The sequence below is a fragment of the Copadichromis virginalis genome, linkage group LG12 (assembly GCF_057382275.1).
Source record: "Copadichromis virginalis isolate Kocher_CV1m ecotype Utaka linkage group LG12, C_Virginalis_male_GT1.1, whole genome shotgun sequence".
In the NCBI taxonomy this organism is placed as follows: Eukaryota; Metazoa; Chordata; class Actinopteri; order Cichliformes; family Cichlidae; genus Copadichromis; species Copadichromis virginalis.
In genome coordinates this window covers 30,428,794-30,446,833 of record NC_140629.1, presented here as the reverse complement: position 1 = coordinate 30,446,833, position 18,040 = coordinate 30,428,794, and the positions used below count along the sequence as shown (strand labels likewise).

General features: G+C 41.1%; 1 protein-coding gene across 6 annotated transcripts in view; it reads left to right on the top strand.

Annotated features, from left to right (window-relative positions):
* Positions 1–18,040, top strand: part of LOC146697313 (ADP-ribosylation factor-like protein 15) — a 102,622-nt gene that overhangs the window by 24,304 nt on the left and 60,278 nt on the right. For all 6 annotated transcript variants that reach the window (XR_014923386.1, XM_085476005.1, XM_085476003.1 and 3 more), the window contains 2 exons: positions 14,200–14,344; positions 15,783–15,842. Coding sequence is in view for 5 of the 6 variants with exons in the window: in XM_085476005.1 (XP_085332131.1) it covers positions 14,200–14,344; positions 15,783–15,842 (205 nt within the window). In the remaining variant the exon portion in view is untranslated. The remainder of the gene's footprint in view (positions 1–14,199; positions 14,345–15,782; positions 15,843–18,040) is intronic.

The window sequence follows — 18,040 nt, the reverse complement described above, 5'->3', positions numbered from 1 at the left end:
ACCAGTAATGCAATCATCATTGCTCAACCTGGCGTTGAAATATCTACCGTGATTCAGGAATAGACTGCTGTGGGGTTATGGGGTTCTTGCAAGATATTCTTTCCTGTAGCCACAAAAATATGACACCTGTATCACATGGTGAAAGAACAGAGACTTGCTCCCAGAGCTTCACTTGGTGGATTTGGACCAGTGTGGCTTACAGTCTGTTTTTGATTTACTATTACATAATCACTCTGAGACTGCTGTTTTTGAGAAGTTTTCTTTGCTAGGGAAAAAAGCAAAGGCAAACAAAATAACAAACAAGAGACCGGTTCCAAAAGGAACTGTGGTGTTTGAACAGTTTTCAGTTCACAACGGAGGCCGTTTCATCTAGCCACCCTTTTAAACCCCCCAAAGACCATATCTCTCCACAATTAGTGGGAGGTGAACGGGTTTAGATGGAGGCTTCAGGGGGAGCTGGTTACAATTGGCGCCCATAACAATCCCCCTACAATGAAGTGGAGCCACTCAAATGGCTGATAAACAATGTACATGAAGCAAACAGCAGGCAGTGATGGATCCATTTGTGAGGGAGATGGACACAAACTAGCAGTGATGGGATGACAAGAAGTAGGTAGATGTGGACTGGAAGTTTTTTAGCCCGGGCCTACAAAGAATCCGCCAGTCACAACTGAGGGGCCCGAAGCGTGTGACTATTAATTACTGATGGCTTCCCACCATTTGAAAATCAGGGGGCCGCAGACATCAGATGTGTGGAAGGGGCCTGTCATTACCATCACAGAAACAATGCTCGAATTTGGCTGTCATGCATTTTTGCCTAATTGACTGTTTTGATGCAGTTTTTTTTTTCTCCCCCATTTTGTTTCTGAGGGAGCATGGATGCCACCCCCCACTCACTAGCCTTGATGAGGAGAACTTGGTGGGCTTTCAGCTTCACCCAGCAAGAACCTTCCGGAGGTCCTTTGATGGCAAGAAAAGCCACTGGAGACCTCAGGGGCCTCATTGGCCTCCATTTATATATCAGCACATAACACTGCATTTTTGATTCCTGGCAAGAAATGAGTGAGGAGGAAAAGTAACGTGTGAATGGCATACTGTGTGTACGTGAACGTATGTGCTATATGAAGTATGTGTGTCTGCAGGGTGGTGCTTTTATTTTGTGTGTGTGTGTGTGTGAGGCTGCAATGAAAGGGGGAGCCCAGGGACCCACAAACCACATGAGGGGTCCCCTAATTTGCATAATTAACTGTTGACACTAACTGTGCTTAATGAAGGCCTATTGAAGTCATTGACCCTTTTACACAGCCAGCCCCTGGGAATGAGACAGAAGCTTCTCCGGCAAAGGTTAAAACAATGTGTCTGGTTAACGTCCGACAAACGTGCCGAAACGCCCCGAACTCTTATAGATTCACTCGCTGGATAAGGTTATGGCATAGAATGACCTGTGATTTGAAATACCTCCAGATGGTTGGCTTTGGCGTCTCATCTCGTGTAGTTTTCTTAATTTTATCCTTTTAAAATTTGTTTTCAGTAAATATTTGCACATGTTCAGGAATCACTGCCTTATAGGCCTTTGCCACACTTGACGGATGGCATCAAACGGTCACTGAGCATCATTTCATTTGTTTCTTTCACAAATATTCAGGTCTGATTACCGTTCTTACGTCTTCATCTGCTCATTTGTACTAACAATTATACGGCTGTTTTCTTTTTTTTCCTCTCATTGTCAAGACTCTAAGCAAAGAAATTCTGAGCCTCCAGACATTTAACTAGTTATATTTTCATTTTATTTCCAAGGACATGCCCAAGTGACCTCAACAATTTCATAGTCAGTATATTTATGGGAAACTTGATGTGTTTGGGTTTCTCACGTCTGTTATCACTATCCAGGAGGACGACAAGCTGTGTGAAACTAGTGATAAGCCACTGTTTCTCTCAATCTTTGTATGTTAACCCCGTTTTTTCTAAAATAAGGAAAATGGATTGGATTATTTGTTTAGTGTTTTATGTTTTCACTATAGCTCAGGTTTCTTATTTAGTACTGTTCATGTGTGACTCATAATTAAAATAAAATCAAAATTAGAGAAGATTCATAATAGCAAATGTTCAGGTATTAAATTGCCTGAATTGCATGCTTACAGGCTTTTTAGCATAATGTTGTCATTCCTTTGTATAACCTTGTAAAGTGGATGATTCACAACTTCTCTTCATAAAAACCTATAAAAAAACCCTTTGAAAACAAAGAATAAATAAATAACACCAGCATCTTAAATAGTTAATTTTTTCCTATAAATACCACTTCTTGTGTGAGCTGTGCCAGTTAAACACACCTCAGCGGTGGTGAAGTAAGAGAGAAGAGTTGTATAGAATGAAAGCTTGGCTCTCTCACTTCTAAAACCATAGACAAAATCAATTAGCATGAGCTTTGTTGCTTCTATTAATAGGAAGGATGTAGAAGGGAATCACAGGTGCATTGACATTTTACATCAGAAATGACATTGTACACTACTGCAGTTTTTTCTTATAGTATTTGCAGTATATAAAATGTCCTATTTTTTCCTAATGATGCTTTATCTTGAGGTTATGCAAGGAAAAAGGAACCCAAGAAAGCCAGGCCATTTTTCATTGTGTATAAGACCGAATGGGATTTTGTGGTCAGCTTGTACCTACTTTGAGGTGGTCAGAGATGCATGTAATTGTATAGTATATTGTGTATGCATATGTGTCGTGTCAGAATTTTGGCTGTAATGTGTAGTTCAACAAGATGTCTTAACCAAACCCAGACAGAATCAAAGGGATTGTACTTGCTTTCTGCCTTTCACTATATTGCCATGTGCAAAAGTTTTTGTTGTTGGGCAACACTTACTTGGATAAATGGAAACTGCGAACTTCTCAGTTTGTCACTGCTTTTAAGACCTGTTCTGTTGACATGTGTGAGTTGTAAGCTCTGTCAAGCACACACACTCAATCTGGATGCAAGATATGAAAGAGGTCTTCCAGATCTGTGACAGCATGAAGTATGGTTTTCACAGATGTTAAGTTTCCACATAAATGTAATGATGTTAGTGTCCTCATTTGTTGCAGTACTCATCATTCATGATCCTTATCTCAGTGAAAATATGTCTGTTTTCTCTTTGGCATCACTGCTAGTGCCACACCTAGGGTTGTGATCCGATAGCACTTCCCATTTGGATTCTGTTCCTGTTCAACAGAGTACAGAGAGTTGTGTCTTACAAATCACAAATTTTGTAATAACTTTACTGAAACTCTCTGTCCAAGTCCCCGAATGAACTCTGGCAAAGATTGTTTGCGAGTGAAAGGGCACATCACTGCACGTCCTACAGTGGAGTTTAACAAGAAGGAATTACCACAGCTTAAAGTTCCATTGATCAGCTTCCTATTTTAAACTTCTTAATCATGTCAACATTTCGCATCATCTGCCGATCCACTCAAGTTTGGGCTGTAGGTTGTAAACAAGAATTAAACTAAATAAGAAATGTCAGTATTGATTAATATAGCCAGAAGAGTAGATAGAATCATGAGTTTTAGTTATTTGTAAATTCAGTTTCTTGCAATTTGACTTTAAGAAGATTTGATAACGGGTTTCAGAAAGCTTTGGATTGCATACTGAGTTTAGATTACATCATTAGCCACAACTATATTCATAATAAGTAATGTCTTTTCTGTTTTGTGGGTTACAACACCTCCATTTACCATCTTTGGTAGATCTCCCAAACACTAATCCACACACTTTGTTATCAACAGGGTCAGGCTGTTAATATCATCCCCGTGGCTGGGCCTTGTTTGTATCTTATGATGTGAGGACTAGTTCAGTGAAACAATATTATAGATATGTTATGATTATTGTTGTGTTACATACAGTCTATATAAAAATCGTCTTGTTCTGATGGCTTTTAGTTGTTGTTTTTTTTTTTTTTTTTTTTTGTCAAACTGGAGCCATGAAATGACTAATGAGGAAAAGTCTTTCACATTTAACGACAAACTTGAAACGTTCCCACACGTTTTTCAGGGAGAATGGGGGCCCTAATTTTGCTTTAATCAACAATCGATTGTCATCGATACATAAATGTTGTATGAAAATGAGCTTTAACTGATGAAAGTGAGAGGAGTGCCCTTCCCATCCACCCATCCTTTTTATGTCTGTGAGATGGGGCGCCCCCCACCCCCCTTGGTTCATGCACACTAGTTTCAGGGCCTTCAAAAGGGGGCCCCTTAAGCTTTGATCCTCTATATGGGTGCAGAAAAACATCTTTTTGCCCTACGCTGTGCCCAGGATACCAAAGTTTTTGCCGCCGCAGTATGCTAATGCAGCCAAGCTAATCGCTCTCCCCAATTTAGGAGATTTATTTACCGTAATGGCGCCCAGTGGAACCCCTTCAACCCCCTCATTTCTGTGGCCTCCTTATCTACCCTCTGGATGTCCCATGGAGTAAAGGTGTCCACTGTGAATGCAACTGGCTTGCCACCACCTCACCCTTATGCTTTCTTGAACAAAAAGAGAAGAACATGAAAACAGTCCCGTGGGTGGGCCCCTTAATGCTGTCCCTCTTATTCTCAACCTAATGTAATTTTCCAGTAGATGTCATGAAACACAGAAGCTCCAAGGTAGGCTCCAGACAGATAAATGTGTCGGCTGGGAAGGGGGCTGGGGGTCTAGAGGGACACGCTGTTTGGATTATATTATTCCTACCAAGATCTTACAGATCATCAGATCTTTCAGACAATCGTAACCCGGGTTTTGATACGAATTTAGTGATTCAGATTCCATTATCAATATCACTTGGACTTGACTTTGATTCCTCATCAAGTCTCGTTGGCTCCATTTTGAGAGTCGCCACCATTTCTAAGCAGCAATAAAGAAATTATATTCATGTAAATGAATTGCTTGCTGTGGGTCAAATGTTTGTGCATGTTTGTTGAGGTATTTCCTCTCTTTGTTGTGATATATATATATATATATATATATATATATATATTTTTTTTTTTTTTTTTTAATTTATTTTTTTTTTTAGTCATTACTCAAAGTTATTATTAAATATATTACGCAGAACACCTTTTTAAAAAGTAATGGAGTACATTAAAAGTCATTTGTTATGCTACTCGTTACATTCCTTTCAAGCATGAAGGCATGAAGATTAGGAACTTTGTTAATGAGGGGACACGTCTGTATTCATCAAAAACAAAGTGTAAGTATTAAACTGTAGAGTGTTCACCTCAGGCTACACTGTGACCCACGCCTGGGTCAAAGTGTGGAACCCGTGCAGTGCTGATCAGTCCCAGATTCTCCTCAGGTGAACTCTTGCCCAGTTTGTTGAGAGAGACTCAGAGAGGGAGAGAGAGGAGATGTTTTTGTTTTTCTTTCTTTTCTTTTTTTTTTTTAAAGTAGTTCGGTGCCTCAATAGAAAATCTTTGATAAACTAAACAAGAGCTTGTTTTTCAAGCTTCGTTTGTAGAAAATGAACATAAGATTTTAGGCAGGAAACGCAGGCTACAAAAAGCATCTGTAAGAGCTGTGTCACAGTGACTCTTGCAAATGTTATGGATGCTTGAAAAGCATTCAGCACTGCAGAACTATCATGCTTTTGTGTTTCCATCTCTTGGGAGATGGTGTTTTTATGGGGGGGGGTTAAACTTGAGAACATACCTTGTTAATCATAGCGTGTCTATGAGGTAATCTGTATGAATCACTGAGTCACATCTTCCTCAACACAGTTATTAGAGTGTAGACCACTCAGCTACAACATTAAAACCACTGACAGGTGAAGTGACTAAGAGTACTCATTTTGTTGCCATGCAGTGTTCTGCTGGACATTCATTCGGGTTTTATGTGACACATGCCACCCACCTCATGGCAGCACCACTTCCACACAGCGGCTGCTTCCTTGAGTGAATACATCCTGCCAACAAGCAAAACTGTTCAGGACCGTGCAGCCTGCGGCGTATACCCAGCTTTCAGTGCAAACATCCACCACTGTGGAGTTCTCGTGTTCACAACCTTAACGGTTTAGTGTATGTGGTGTAGATTTGCTTTAATCTAACAAAAGTCCTTTAGGAGCCCATTGAATAGTTAGCTACCAATTTATCATCCACAGAAGTTCACAGTAACATTTTAATGCAATAATTATACAAGAAAGTTGACCACAGAACTTTGATATTACTTTGATACTGTGTGTAACCTGTTGTTCTAGAGTTTCTGTCAGTACACTACACAAATAAATTGTGGTTATTGTTTGAGATACAAAGATCAGGGCCTTTGCAATGGCTATGGGAATGGTGCACATTGTATACTTTGTGTTTGTTTGCATATGTGAACCACAGCAGCGGGTACTTACTGCCACATCCAGATGGTGCTGGAAACAAACAGGGCTACGCTGTAGGACCCCTCAATAGGACCGTCTAGACTGGTCCCTGACCAGACAGATACAGCCTCCCATCAACTTAGCGTTTGTCAGATTTATGGTAATGGTCCTGCAACAGTCTTCCTGTCAGTGACATCAAGATTTACAGCACTGACACCCACCCCCCACTCCCTGCCACACACATACACATACACATATATGCCATCCTCATTTTGAACACTCCCTTTATCCCACACACTCCTACAAATGCTCCCTCCCTGCCCCAGCCTCTTTTCTCACTGCATCCTTCTTTTCTTAGTCCCTGCTCATTGCTACTGGAAAACTGATAGCCACCAGCAGGCCTCGTCTATACAGCTTGGAGTTGTGGAAGTTCTTGTGTGTGCATGTCATTGATGTTAGTAAGAATGCTGAGACATGAAGTCCTCACGTCTCCTTCTCTAACTGGATCAGGAACCCCAGTGGATAAAAAAGACCCTCTCGGGGTGGCAAACCACCCAAGCCCCCCTCTGTCTCCTCAACAAAAGGGTGTGTCAGGGTTTCCTGTTAATCCTCTGTGATGAAGCTTGAGTGTTTTCGGGGTGTTGAAGCAGGGAGAAGTGGTGGTGTAGAGAAGCCCGGGGGGGTGTATGGGTAAGTTAAATTGGTGTGGTTTGGCGGTGACTCAGAGATACTGAGCTGTGGAGATTTTAGAGGGTAAGGAGCAGAGGGGACGAAGGGATACATTATTGGTGGTGGAGTGCAACTGGAGGACAGACAGAGAGCCCCATGTATGCGGATTAGCGTCTCCCCCTCTTTCATGTCGGTGTTTTTGGGTGGTAACCTGATCCCTGGGCTCTAGCACTAGTGAGCCCAGTGGGAAAGGCTTCCTGACAGATATCCCGTCCATTCTCAGCCCAAGTGTTTTTCCAAGGCTGCTCCTCTGCCTTTGATCTGGCCTTCTCCTCATCCAGGCAGGGTCACAAGCTACCATGTCAGGCCAGATAGGAGAAGGCTAACATTGGAGCTGCTTACTGAAAAGGGGAAGTGAAGTGGGGGGGGAAGCAAGTAGATGCTTCAGTTTGTTTTTCGAAGTTGAGATTTATAGTCTAGACATATCTTGGTTGTTTTAAAACTGGATTCAAGGTTCCAAAGAGTCTGTCACGTTAACTTGTTTAGCCAAATTAATGAAGGGATTTCGCTTCTGTTCGATAGTGGCAGGCAGCACCAATTTGTTTTTCTCTTTCTGTGTTTGCTGCCATGAACGTGATTCTCAGAATTGGTGGAAATTTGATACATGAAGGTTTTTAGAGCCATTTCTTGTTACTTAAGTTACATTAAATGAGTTGGAGCAAAGCTTTGCCCTTTCCTTTGCAGTGTAAAAGATGTGGTATGTTCCAGCAAAAAGCTGGGGGGCGCTCTAACTTCACTCTTTCTGTGTGTGTGTGTGTGTGTGTGTGTGTGTGTGTGTGTGTGTTCTAGCTTGTCTCCTTGTCCAGACATCTTAGCGTCAGGGCAATAGTGTTTGAGCTCTGAAACGAGGGCCAGACAGACAGAAGTGGGATGAATGAATTGGGTAGCGGGGGTGATAGGGGAGAGAGACGGAGAAAGTGAGAAAAAGAGTGGTTGTTGCTTTCGAATAAAGGGATGATGTGCCTGCAAAACGGTGACAAGCAAATCAGCCTTTAAAACAAGACCTCCCCGTAAACACAGAGACAAGCAGGCATAATGGGTTGTGGGTTGTTTTGTCGACTTAAGTAAGACACGGTCTACTTCACCAGACGGGATGTTGAGCTGGCGCAGACAGGGTCATCTTCTTATTGCTGTATGTCTGTCATTTCAGTTCAGCAGCCTTCTGCGATATTTTGTTTTAAGCTGTTGAAGTCAACAGTAGACATATTCAGCATGCCCTGCATCAAAAACATTCCACACAACTGGATGTGTATTGTCGAGGCACATGGAACGGGAGCGATGCGTATCCCCCAAATGTTCCAGTGTACTCTTTCAGTGTGTGTGTGTGTGTGTGTGTGTGTGTGTTTGTTCAGGGATCTATTTCTGATGCGGGATAATGAATGGCACCTGTTTAGTGTCCTTAACTGGCCATCATTTTTGAAGTGCAGTAAATCTTGTATTTCATCACCTGTAGCTACAGTTGAAAGCATATCAGAGTTCTCACTGCCAAATCCACATGGCATTTGTTTTTACTTGTAATTAAGGTATAAGAAAACAGTCGTTCGTGCTTGTGCTCATAGGCATAATACTGGTAGCATCTTGTCTGCACCAGTGGAAGAAAATCCACTGCTATGAGAGGCATGTGTGGTTAGAAAAATGCCAGTAACACTTAAGCATGCCCAATTAATGGTCAGAAATATATGCTATGTTACGAAGCAAAATAAAGGGTGGAGCATGGTTTGGTGTGTGGTGGTGCAGACCTGGGCCTGAAGCAATCTGTGATTTTGGAGTAACAACAGTCTGCAGTAACCTAGCATGGGAAGAGTCCATTGAGTAGCCTTGTGTGTCTAGCACGTCTATCTCGCCCCTTAACGAGAATGGCATGCAGTGCGCCCCACACCCCCCCTACCCTCACTGTACTGAACCACACTGTGTCCCACTGTTCACCCCCCATCCAGCTTCAAAGTGGCAAATAACAACAACTGAAGGGGGGAGAAGATGAATGAGGATGAATGAATGCAGCCATCCACCCACCACCACTCCCATTTTGCCTGCACACCCTCTCCACCTCCCTGCTTCGCCCTACACTACCTTCATACCTCACAGCCTGCCTCTCCTCTCCACTGCAGGCCTGTGTTATGACTGTAGTTGGTGTGTTATTACACACATAGCTGTTAGCACTGCTCCTCCATGGGGACACCCATATAAAGGACTGTCATTTCCAAAGGTCAGGAGTGAGCCCTGCACACAAGTGTTGTCCCGACACTTAGTCTGGAGGAAAGAAAAAAGAAAAAAAAACTGCTTGCCCGTACTCTTTGTCTGTCTGTCTGCAGTGGGCATGACTACTGAGGCCAGTGTCTTGGGTGTCCTTTCTGTTTGTTTTTTTTCCCTCCTCCTCCTCTCTTCTATCCTGTCCCTTCTGTTGTACCGGAAGTCAGTACGTGCAGCTTATGTGTTTGCAGCCAAGGGGGAGGCTGCAGTTACTTCTTGGTATGTCTGTGTGTTCTGGAATACCAAAGGCTAAATGTGATACAGCAGTTTTTAAGCGGGCATTATTATACTCATTAGCACCATGACTGTGATGAGTGCAAATAGTTCCGACTTACTCACTGATGAGTAATCTACCTTTCAACATGGTGTTTTACATGCTTAATGGGCAGGACAGGGGCTAAAAAGGGCACTTATGCATCAGCTTGACAGATTTTCTTCATGTATAATTTGCTGCTTTTTTCAGACACTTTTTTTTTTTTTTGCAAAATGTATAATGTGGTGAGGGCAGTTGACTCAGTCATCTGGCACTTACTCCCTATAAATCAATCTTATTTCTTATTTTATCACCTTATTTCCAAAGGTTTACAGAATTTTCGTTCTTTTGTCTCCCCAAACTGTTTTTATTATTATTATTATTTTTCCAAAAACACTAAACACTGGATAAACATTTACAGTTACTCAGTTGCTGAAGTTGAAGTTTCATCTCTTACTGTATTTCTGCAGAATAATATTGTATCTGAACTTTTCTGGAAAAACATTTGTCAGTTTTAGTTAAGTTTGGGTAATGTTAGCCAACCATCCTGATAAAAAATATTAAGACTTAAAGATCGTAAGGATCCAGAAAGATTGGTAACCATTACTGGGTAGTATTTATTAGAGGTGGGAATCACCATACATCCCACAATACGATATTATCACAATACTTAACGCACGATACGATATTATTGCAATTTTTAAAAAAATATTTTGCGATATTCAGATTCTGTACATAAAGGTAAACTTTATCAATATTCATTTTATCTAATATCAAAGTCTCGCACTCAGTCTTTCTCTCATTTCAGTCAGTTTTATTGTTGACAAACTGAACGGTTTGTATTACAGTCTAGTCCAACTTAACTGAATGCAACCATCTGGTACAATTATAGCTATTCTGAACTATGCAATTGATGAAAACTATGCAGCCCATTCAGCAACTGAAGAATTTGAAAGTAAATTAAAACAAAATATAATTTTACATTAAATAAAAAAGTTTTAAACTTAATTAAAATAAAACATGTCTTAAATTAAAATAAGTAAACTGTCATGTTTATTACTGCCCAAAAAAAAGTTAAACACATTTGGACAGTGAAGGAATGTCAGGATTCTTGCTCAGAAAAAGGAGCTGATCAACATGCTCTGAAGTCAGAGTTTTGTTACAAAAACTTTTTTTGTAACAAAATATCGATTTCTGCTGTCCCTGTATCGATACATTATTAGCAAACAAAATATCACGATACTACACAGTATCGATTTTTTTCCCCCCCACCCCTAGTATTTATGTAGCTGTCATGAGTATTTCTGTAGCAGAATTAGTTGACGCTGCACACCTGTTGAGATGTTTTAGCAATATGCAGAAACCGTACTTGTTATGTTACCGTTTCCAAAGATCCGGTTGAACAGAATAGGTATGAAATCAGCGTTTCCAAGCTGGCATATTTGATTTCTATGTTCTCTGTGTCTCCTTTGACAACACAAAAGTTAAATTTAATAACTTCAACAAGATCAAAGCTTGTCCATACAAACTGAAAGCTTGTTGGGAGCCTCAATTTGGAACATGCTGTCGTGCCACTGCCTATTTTCCGGTCCTGTGGTGTCTCGACAGTAGCAAGAGAGTACGAGAGTGAAACGTGAACTAGTCTTCTGTGGGTATAGCGGCTTCCCTCTATCCCACATTTATTACCTCTAAAAATACAAAGTCATTTTCTAAAAAGAGCCTGGCTCTTTTTCCATCCAACCACGTCAGGTGAATTTACACCATGATAGTTTATGTGTCACTGACAAAAATGTTTTCATTTATTAGTTGTTTTTCCTTTTTTTTCCTTTTTTTTTCTTTTAAGTCTATCTGAATCCTTTAGTCAGTGGGACCCTTTGCCTTGATCTTTTTCAGTCCCTAAATCCATGTATATATCATGTGTTAACCATATGCAAATGAACAAACTTGAGGTCAGGAGGGTCTGTGGAGACATTGTTGGAGTTCTCGCTATACCATGTGGTGTGGCTTTGAGCATTATGTGAAGTAAAACATTGGGAGGAAAAAGAACTGCAGCAGTTTTCATACATCATTGTCCTTTTAAACTCTTGATATGGGAACCCCCCCATTATTTAGATGAGGCTAAATGCTAATAAGCTCAGTGTCTACTTGAGCTATGCTCTGCTGCCAGGAGGCCTAATTGTGTCACCCATTAAAAGTCTTGGCATCTTTTTAAAATTGGAGGCCTGGGGAGCGTGGTGTTTCTTTTTCCATTTTTTCCTGTCATGCATCTTTCTCTTGAGGAGAAAATGCAGCCTGGCTACATCTTCTGTGATATGATTCTCATTTACATAAAGCCTAGCTAATCAACTTTCACAACAACAGTGAGGTAATGTCTAGGCAGGTCTTTCAGGAAAGCACAACTAGAACATGTCCAATTCTATAAGAGGCAACTAATCAATAGAGTCTATATAAAATGCTTGTCATTCCCAGAGTCTTTTGGCAGGATTGACAAGTGGCCTCATAGGTTTTATTTTTCATGAGTTTCCGTAGATGTTTTCCTATATCAAAGTACAGGTTACTGTATGGGTCAAATACAACTAAAAACTCAATTTCAGCTGTGTGTATAAATAGCTTGGAGATTTATGGAAATACTCATCATTGGACAATCTCTGTGATTGTGCTCTTGGTCTCAGTGACACATTGAGTATGTGGTTGACGGGGAGGGGCATGTCTCGAAGTAGGCAAAGGCCTACCGATATATTTATTTTTCTCCTGTGAGCCTTTTGAGCAAGCTCTCCTCGTCAATCTTGACCTGTCAAAGAGGGCCAGAGGTGGGAGCTGCCATCTCTCTCTCACAGGGGCCACTGTGTACATGGGGACCCCAGGGTCAGGGCCTGGATGCTCCTTTAGTAACTGTTGTGAAATCACAACTCTCTGGTGGGAGTAGTCCTCTCATTCTGCTCCCGCAATGGGGCAGCACCCTGATTCAATGCCTTTTTAAAAACAATGTTTACTCCTGGTTTAGCAATTATTTCATAGGGCTCGGAACACTCAAGTTATTCAACTCAATATCTATTTGTACCTGGTTGAGTTCTTCCATCTTCACTTACCTCAACCCTTCTTTTTAAACATCAGCTGTCAGTCCTCTTGGCTGACAGCTGGGGTAGTTTTCACCTTGTACAGAAACCTGTACATGTGGCTTCAGAGAAGAGAAGAAAATAACCCAATCAAACCAAGTTTGTACATGTGCTCTTCCATCTGACACGCGTGTGTTTCTGATCTTACAGTTTTTCTGGAAAAGGAGAATGTTTCCTGTTTGAGCAGACTGGTGGGTTCACCAAGGAGTCGGGGGGGCTCGGGTTGCTCAGCCGACGTCTGGTTCTGCTGAAGCAGATTCCCCACATCTCCATCAAACGGCAGTCCTGTTTTGGCATGACTCTGAAAACTGACCCCGGTAGTCATTGATGTCTTGGGCTCTGTAGATGAACTGAGGCTGAAGCACTTTGTTTTGTTCTCCTCCAATTTAAAAGTGGCAATGGATGCATCTTGTAAAATTGCTCTTTTATTGGATGTTCATTTGATTCTTTTAACTTGAGATAAAAAGTATTTTACAACGACTTAAAGCCGGAGTATACAAACATACAGACCTACTTGAAAACTGATGATGAATATTTGTTTATCCTCTCATTAGTTTAACTGCTTCTGCCCACCGAGGTATTCTTTTTCTGATGGCACACCTGGACAGCGTGCACACAGATGTGCAGCAGTTCATGTAGACTTGCACATGTTTTTACTTCTTGTTAAAGTCTCTGAGCGCAGCAACAGTGTGTTGAGGAGGGTCGTCCTTTGACATGAGCAGTAGGAAATCTTGTGTTGATGTTCTTGTACTTGAAATGTGATATCGTAGATGGGTAGGAGACTGTGTGTGTGTGTGTGTGTGTGCGTGCGTGCGTGCGTGCGTGTGTCTGTCCTGCCATGTCCAGACTGGTTCCTGTCTTGCTAATAAAAGAGATCTCTTTTTAGTTTTGGATACTGATCTCCCCACACAAGTTTAAAGTTCTCATTCACGGTTCACACTGCATTTGCCCCTTAATGTCTCACAGCAGGCCCTCAGTCCCAGGCCGTGATTCATGGAGTGACAGGTCTGCCTCTGGCTGCCATAAGGGCCCAATCAGACAAGGTTTACATGCAGACAAAAACGTGTTGGACCAGCACTTGGATGCATGCATCTAACCCCCTGATTGAATATAGTTTGTCAATGACATTTTCTCTATGTGGCATGATTAAATTAGATCGTTCGTACATGTAGAAATCATGGTAGTATCATTCTTTGTCATGGTGCATTCTTTTTTTTTTTATTAAGCTTTCTGCTCAATCATTTGTATACTTTTTGCTCCTTGTACATCAGCTGCACGTGTATCCTATACTCAGCCTGTTTTTTCACGAGGTGTGAATTTTTGTTTTGCCGTATGAAGACAGAAATGCCTGTGAGAGTTGTCATGCAGAGTTATGGAGGCAAGAATTTATCCTAAGAATTGTCTTGATTGCAAATGCAGAATTATAGCGGTCCTCCCTCCACTTCCCTATATCCCCCCCCCCCCCCCCCCCCCCCCCCGTCGCGTAGAATTGTCTTCCAATGCATTCATTGCTTTGTATGCTTTGTTTTAGTGTTTTCGGGCACTGTGCTGTAAAGGACCCCCACCGCCGAGACCAGAGTATGATGTGGTGTGCATTGGCCTGACAGGTGCTGGAAAGACCAGCTTGCTCTCACGCCTCTGTAGTGAGAGCACCGATGGCATAGTTCCTACAACAGGTATGTGGTTATAAGACATGGATCAGTGGAAAAGAAGGCATAAAAAATTAGGTACAACAGCAGAGGGTGCATGCTTATCTCCCTTCGCTCACATGTGTTCTTGCAATCTTTCTCCTTTTTAGTCCTTTGTGATTCGAATCTGAAGGACATCATGTTCTTGAAACAGATAGATAGTACTATCCAGGTATTAGTTTTCCAATAGAGGAAGGACTTTTTCCAGTCCCAGTGTTTGTGCCAGAATAGATGTCAGGATGTCACCTGCCAATACTTGTTTTTTTTTCTTCTTCAATCAAGTGGCAGGCTGGTGTTATGTCCAGAATAGAAGGAGTTTTCAGGGTTTGCACATCATTCTTGTGGTAGTCAGCACTCTGCTTTCCATATATGCAGTCCCTCAAGAACCCTGACATTCCTGTCTCCTTCGCGGGCTTTGACAGCAGCAGTGTTGAGCTGTTGCAGAAGTCCCACTTTAGATTTACTCTTTTTCCAGGAGAAGCTAAATATAACGTAATTCCCAAATGTGCTGCCTGTAACAGTTAGTTTGCATTTTTCTGTGTCAGGGGGTGTGTTAGGTGAGTGAATAGCTCTCTGCGCCTGCTGATGAGTATTAGATTATTCTGTTATTATAAAAAAGTTATTATTATAAGCCTTAATAGATAAATTAGAAAATTAGTGTTCATCTCTGAAAGCAGATTTAGCTGTCAGCACTGTCCATCTGCCAAATGTACAGAGGGAAGAACAGGAAGGCCAATAAAGGGGGAACTCTCCTGCTAATATTCTTACTTCCTGCTTTATAATTGTGCACTGTTGTAATGTACATAGTGATTAATTTAGATGCTTGTAAAATCATAATCTGCTTTCAAATCTCTCCTCCTATTTGTAAATGTTGTCAGGAAATGAATTCCCACCAAGACAAGTTAGCATAATTTGAGCAACATTAAATTTGCCCTTTAGTGGGTTTCTCCACTATTTCCCGTACGCAGCCGCATAAACAAACCACATAATACACGATAGTACTTAGTTGTATCCTCCGCTAACCCCAACATAGAACAAAACACTTTTCTGTTTAGCTCTTCTTGTTTTTCTGTTTTTCTAAAACTGGACCACACAAAGTGTTTTTCTTTCATGTTTATAACACAAATATGTTGTCAGTCCTGTGTGTGTTCACCAGCTGGTTTGGAAAAGGTACACCAAATATCCCGGGGAAACCTAATGATAAAATTGATTTCTTTTTCTTTCCTTTTTTTTCTTTCTTTCTTTAAAGAAAAAAAAATCCACTTTCTCACTATCGAAAAGTAAATGGAGCCAGCATTCCTAAAAGCTGACTCTCATCACTCCTAGCATGTGCTGGACACACACACACTGACACGGAGGGAAGTACAATTATTTTTTTTTTTAGGTGATTGCAATGATGGATTTTCATTGTTTTCTTTCCTCTCAGGTTTCAGCATCAAAGCAGTACCGTTTCCAAATGCCATCTTGAATGTAAAAGAACTTGGAGGTAAGAAGTAAATGCAGGAATTCAAGTTTGTAACGTCTGTATTAGATGAAACGGAGTGACCCAGCAATGAAATGCTGTGGGCCATCGTAGACATTAACAGGTTAACTGGCCCCTGTAACAGTAACTGCATCATGTGATTATTGGGATTTTCTGTTTTCTTTGTATTACTGTAGGGTCTTTACCTTACAATATAAAGTAGGCAACGGTTATTGTGCCATAATGAATGTTTTCTTTTTTGAAATCCGTACTTTATGATCTGTTTACCCACCAAACTATGACCAGCTTCTTTTTCCAATGACATCATTGGAATATTTTGTTCCTCGATTACAAAACACTCATATGTTGCACAGGTATACAAAAGTCCATATGTGACCTGTTAGATATATACTTTAATGGTTTGTCTGTCTTTAATCTGTATTCACCCCATCTCTTCAATTGAAATTTACACAAGCGGGCACAAACATCAAGAATGGGGAAAAATGTTTCTTTTTGTGTCCTGTAGCATGACATCTTTCAGACACAGGCGTGTGTGTGTATAGACGTCAGATGTGTTAGTGTGTTTGTTTTTTGGTGTGTTTTAAATTTCCAATGCTGAACAACGTGCACCGTATTATTCCTGGAAATGTACAACCCTCGAGGAAGCTATTAAGTTGAGATGAGGAAACCTGAGGTGGAGGATGGGATAAATAAACAGAGCTAATGCAATCGAAGTCCTTAAAGAGAGCCTTGAGAAATAAAAGGAATAGATTGTTTTGTAATTTCAGTTTCCTGTGCATGACAGGTGCAGTGCATATTTTCAAGGATCACCCAACTTAGGCGTCTGAAAAGATGAAGCACACACACTCACACAAATGCAAAAAGAGGCACTGGGGGGGGACCACCAACGAGGGAGCTACCAAATTTGGACAGAACGCATTAGGGGTTTTGTTTTTTGTTTTTTTCCCCCCCAAAAGAGGTTTTTCTGGATTGGGTCAAAGCCAGTCTGGTGGTAACAGTGGTAACATGATTGTGGTTGGAAAAACACTGGTCCCACGGATGACACACTTGATTTAGAGACGTTAGTATAGGCTGCCACCACAGAAAAGCGTGATGAAATCTGTTCTCTCTTTCTCTTAGCCCTCCTGCCTGAACACTTACTCCCCTGCTCCTTTCCTTGTAAATACACAGAGCACAGGCAGTTGAGTGATTTATGTTGCCATCCGATATGGATGTATTGGAGACGGTGAAAACAAGCACATGTTTTGATGCCTCTACTAACTACCTTTTCTTTTCTTTTTTTCTTTCTTCTTCTTCTTCTTCTTCTTCTTTTTTTTTCTTCTTTTTTTTTGAGGATATTGGATATTGTGTGTGAGAAAAGGTGTTGATTTGCAGCCATTATGTTTTCCCTGCACAGGCATCCACCTTTTCTTCCAGTTGTATATGACGCAAATATATAATTGGAAGAGTTTGTGTTCTTGCATAATTTTCCACTGGTCAGTTTTCATGCAGAGACCCTCAGAGTGTCTTCTGATTATGGCAGGCTTGTTCTGCACAGTTTGAAACTTACTCAACACTTCCCACTTCTGTCAGTATTCTTTTATTCCTCCCCTTTCCCTATGGCTTTAAAACAAGCAAACATGCCTGCTTTAGTTTTATGTTATTTTGCACTGCATCAATGATGCAGAAAAATGATACAAGATGTGACGCACAGACATCAGTGTTCCTGACCCCGAAACCCTTGTTTTACACAATGCCTCTGTGGCTTGTTCTCTTTACTCAGCCCTGACTAAGGCAAGAGAAGACGCTCTTGTTGAGAAGTGTCAGGATGTGAAGCACTTCCCGTGTATTTCCTTCCCATGCCACCGGAAAGCCTATTGAAGATCAGTGAGGTACTGACGCTTAACAGTCAGAAAGGTAAAGCTAGTTTTGCGTATTTAGGTGACGTATGTGCCCTAGGTCAGATGACCTGTTTGTCAGTATTTGTTTGTTTGAGTAGAGCACACAAACCATTTAAAAGACACAAAGTCACATAAAACTTCCTCACAAAAGCTCAAGCATTCAAGCATTTTATTTTTTTATGTGCTGTTCTTCATTTCCTTGGTTTTGTAAGTCTCATTATTGCTCAACCTTTTACATCTGGGAGACAAAGGTAGTTTCAGCTGAACTGGAAGCGGGCATATGGGAGTATGTTAAGGTCAACATTTCTGGCACACAGCAAA